General features: G+C 35.7%; 1 protein-coding gene across 1 annotated transcript; it reads left to right on the top strand.

Annotated features, from left to right (window-relative positions):
- The first annotated feature begins 2242 nt into the window (after nucleotides 1-2242).
- LOC108169582 (uncharacterized) lies at nucleotides 2243-4072 on the top strand. Its single transcript, XM_017323085.3, has 3 exons — nucleotides 2243-2457; nucleotides 2577-2658; nucleotides 3396-4072. The coding sequence occupies exons 1-3, from the start codon at nucleotides 2455-2457 to the stop codon at nucleotides 3707-3709; spliced, it is 399 nt and encodes a 132-aa protein (XP_017178574.1). The 5' UTR covers nucleotides 2243-2454; the 3' UTR covers nucleotides 3710-4072.
- Nucleotides 4073-4667: the final 595 nt, after the last annotated feature.

Genomic DNA, 4667 nt, shown 5'->3' with positions numbered 1-4667 from the left:
TTGTCATAGGCCAACATGAAGGTTTGCTCTTCCTATTTTTGGTCACTGACTCAGTATTCTATGGAATAAGGCACATGAAAATAGAGATTATCTCTGAAGTCTTTGTTGTGCTTTGGCGAGTCATTGCGGAACTGAGGAGCAGATTACAACCTCACCTAGTCACAACCCACACTTGAACAGAATAAAAATACAAAAAAATAAAGACACCGAGAATTTTACGAGGTTCGGTATAATCTTGCTTACGTTCCTGGAGAGATATTACTCTTCACTATGAGAATAACAAGTACAAGATACATATGGGTTAAATCGACATAACCCAATCCCGAATCTCTTGTTCACCCACTCACAAAAGTTTCCTCAGAACTCACTTACCCCACTAGTTCTTTCACTCTAGCAGTCTAGCTCTCTTGATTTTCTCTCAACTTGTGTTCATGGGAGAGCCAAATGCTCTTCCCCTCTGTGTCGGTTCTCACCTCTGTGTTCTCCACTGAATGCATACCCCATGCACAAATATTGCAACTAGTTATAGGCATACACTAGCAACTATGCTAACATTGAGGACCAAAAAAATCTTTAAGTTCACATGTCATATTCAACACCTAGCCTACCTAGCATGCAACCATTTCTCCATTTTCCATTTAATGCATAGAAGAAAAAGCATGCACAATTGCATGCAACTTTGCTTGTGGCAGATCTCATCATGTCTTCCCTTGAACAAGGATTTCCTCACCACAACTGAAAGCATTCACGTGGTCTTCAATTGTTGTCAACACATGACTCATAATTACTCACAAATGTATGAGCCAAACACAACAGTCGGAGCCTTTATAGAATTATCTTCAACACTTGCTTATTATAACTTTCTATCTTATTGTACTTTTGATGGTTGCGTTGCAGTTTTTCTGACTTGACTAATACAATACTTAGTAATGCATTAAACAAACTGCAGTCTCGTTGGGATAATCTTGAAAGTTCATTCAAGAATAATGGATTTAATGGATGGAGTTGACCTGAAGAAGATTGAAGAGAAGCTGAATGGTGCATCTGGTGCAGAACTGAAGGTACTTTTCTTTTTACCTGAGGGGTTTATCACTAAGTGAAGTTTTGTGTGCAGTATGAAATCTTTATGCTCGTTTTTTATTCCCCATACTGCAGGCCGTTTGCACAGAAGCTGGCATGTTTGCTTGGAGGGCGAGACAGGTTCATGTAACAAAGGAAGATTTTGAAATTGCAGTTGGCAAGGTAATGATGGAGGTAACCGAGAAGAACATGTCGTTGTGGAAGATGTGCAAGTAAAGTACGTTATCATGGTGTATTTTGAGCCAATGTAAGGCATGTCTTTAACGTTTAGAAATTAGAACGCCAGCGAATCTTATGAGGATACTTGCAGGCATGGGGATCCTGCTGGTTACTCAACTCTTGTGCTAAATGAGGATATTTATAACTTATCATAGTTGATAATAGTTAGTTGCTATGTTTTATGCTTTTGAGTCTGTTTGGTTTGAGAACCCTGTGGTTTAATCCGGGGTGTCCTTGATATGATGCCAGGTGGCATCATCTTGATTGTACACATGTCTATTGCTAGTAACAGATTTGGGTTAAGTTGTTGGGTAGAATAAGGAGTTGTTGATGTTGTAATAGTCTTCTCTTTAATACAACTTACTGTGCAATTGATCGAAAGTAGTAGAGTTGGGTTCTAATGCTCCTCTTTGAACTTTGTACTTTTTAAGTTTTTATGGACGTTCTAATAAAACCGTCATTGTTTCGCCTAAAAAAAAGTATTATAATAATTATATAAAAACAAAAAAACTTGCCAATGCACTTATATTTTATTATGTTGTGAAAATAACTTGCCAATGCACTTATATACTTGTGAATTCTCCTACCTTCCCAATGGACTTTACTTGCTTTCCAAGTAATATACAAGTCATAATGTGATTAGATCTCCCAAATCCTATTGGATATCAACTTGTAGTCTACACAATACTATTTACAACATGTTACTTATAATTACTATTTTTTACTTTGAAATAACATGCTTTATTAATCGTAAGATATGATATTATAAAACTATCCCTAGTTGTTACTGGTTTTCTTTTCTAATTATTTTTTAATGATTTTCCAACAAAAATATATATTATTTTAATAGAGAAGATTTTTTATTCTGTTTTTGAAAACGACAAGTTAAAGAGTGAAGATTTTTGCCAATACAAAAAATTGCATGAAACCAAAATCTTTGATTTTTCAGGAAAGAGAGAATTCTGTCAGAAAAAGGGAAAGAGAGAATTGAACCGACTCAACCAAAAAATAAATAAATTCCAAATTCAAAGTCAGATCGCTAGCTATAAATTGGGAGTGCATCCCACCCCTCCTCTCTTCGTCTACTAACCTTCTTTGTTGGCGCCTGCTTCTTGATTCTGTCTCACATCTCACGACTCCCTACCCTCGAACCTGATGGTAAGTTTCTATCCGACCGATACTAGATATCTATCCATCAATATCTTTTAGTTTTAATTAGTATAAAATTGATTATGATCAATATTTTTCTTGTGTGTGGCTTTCAATTTTTTTTGTAGGCCTCTGCCAATGACAAGATTGTTGATTACGATCCATTACTCCCTTTGTATGTCAATTATCCATCATCCCATGAAGAAACTGGTATTTTTCTATTTATTTTTGGGAATAGGTTTCTCTAAAGAATTTGATTGACTGGAATAATTAAATTGTGGTGTACTACTTTTAGCAAAAGAAAAAGGGCCAAAAGTATTTGTCTTAATTAAAAATCGTATCCTCTATAATATATGATGAACCTTGATAAAAGGTCGTACCCAGTGCACAAGGTTCCCGCTTTACGCAGGGTCTGGGAGAGGTGAATGTCAGCTAGCCTTACCCCCATTTATGGAGAGGCTGCTCCCAAGTCTCGAACCCGAGACCTACCGCTCATGGGCGAAGGCACTTGCCATCGCACCAAGTGCGACCTCTATGATGAACCTTGATATAAAAAAAAAATATGATGAACTCGATGTTGAATTAAGTATTGTCGACGAAGACCGTGTAAATTTAGGGTTTCAATTAGGGCTTTTCGACAAACATCCTTCTCCATGTTGAATTAGGGTTTGTCGACAAACTTCGTATTAATTTGGGGTTTCAATTAGGGCTTTTCAACAAACACCCTTGTCAATGTTGAATAGGGTTCTGACATATATGACTGACAATATTTAGGATTTGTTCTAACTTACGAGAAATAAATAAATTGAAGGTTCTGTGAAGGACACCTTCTGCATATTACTCATGTTTAACTTGTTGGAGTTTTGAGATTTCTCTCTGCCATTTTATATTCATATACATATGGCAATTTGATTAATCTGTGAATTAATGATTTACATATAAATCAGACGTGAGGAGGGAGGCTGGTCATAGGGGAATTAGTACTTTGCAGCATTTCAAAACTACCAAGAGGACTATGGAGCCAGATGATGAAGTGACTTATGTGGCTAAGTCAAAGGTGATCTGTCTTGACTATGGACCTCCTGGTGGCGACGGTATTTGGTCAAGACGAAAGGAGCGAAAGGAGCATTTCGCAAATCTCAGGGCTACAGGATTGCTCGAAAATCCTGGGTTTAAAATTTGCAAGGAACCTTTTGCTGAGAAATATGAAGCCAAGTATACAGCTTGGTTGGAGTGTGCCAAGAAGATTGTCAACAATTGAGTTTTTAAAAAAAAAGAAAAAGATTGTCAAGAAAAGTGCACATCAAGAAACTTGTGGAGTTTAGAGACGTTGATCGGAAGCAGTTCTTGAGGAGGGAGGCTGCTGGATTAAATTAATAATATGAAATATCAAACTTATATACATTTTTACTAATTTGAACTGGAAGAATTAATAATATTGTTGGGATTTTAAGGTTAGTTGATATTTGTTGTGTTGGCAATGGCATGGAAAACAAGTTTGTTCTCTTGGGATTTTATCATTAGCTGAAAAATGCGTCCCCAATCATGATCCATATGTATTGATGTATACTTTACACCCTCCCCTTTCGTTGAGGGGACATCTTATAGCTGCTTACCTAAGGTCCTCTTGAAATTTTCTTTAATATGAATCATCAGATTAGGGTGTATTCAATTGGGATTTTGAGGGATTTTAATTCTATTAATGAATCTAGGGGTATTCAATCACGAATTTAAGTGATTCTCTGAAATTCAATGTGTATTCAATCAGGATTTTAAGATAGTTTATGAAAATCCTTAGAAATCTAGGTGTATTCAATTAGGATTTTCAAAAAGTTTATAACATTTCAGGTGTATTCAATTAGAATTTGATTTTAAAGAATTTGAAAAAGTTGAGGAATTAGAGGGAATTGGAGAGATTTCGTAGTGTGTTTTGAGCATCCACAAATCTCACCTCTCCCCCAAGAGATTTTAAGGGAATTGAATCAAAATTTTATATGGAATATCTACAAATCAATTAAACTCCATAAAAATCCATGAATTTATAAATCCATTAAGATCTCTTAAATTCCCAATTGAATACACTCTCCTAAATCATCTGTCGTATACCTAATCCAGACACTAATCTGCGAAAAAACCCTGAACTGCAAAACATTTTTTACATGAACAGTTTTTAGGGTTTTGGTATTTTACCTATACAATAATAAAATGGTATAGGATGT

This window comes from Malus domestica, chromosome 15 (assembly GCF_042453785.1).
Source record: "Malus domestica chromosome 15, GDT2T_hap1".
NCBI lineage: Eukaryota > Viridiplantae > Streptophyta > Magnoliopsida > Rosales > Rosaceae > Malus > Malus domestica.
Note: the sequence above shows the minus strand (reverse complement) of the source record. Positions and strands in the feature narration are given on the sequence as shown.

Coding starts and splice junctions, on each gene's coding strand:
- LOC108169582 (XM_017323085.3), top strand. Junction 2,659..3,395: donor ATCATCCCATGAAGAAACTG/GTATTTTTCTAT, acceptor CATATAAATCAG/ACGTGAGGAGGGAGGCTGGT.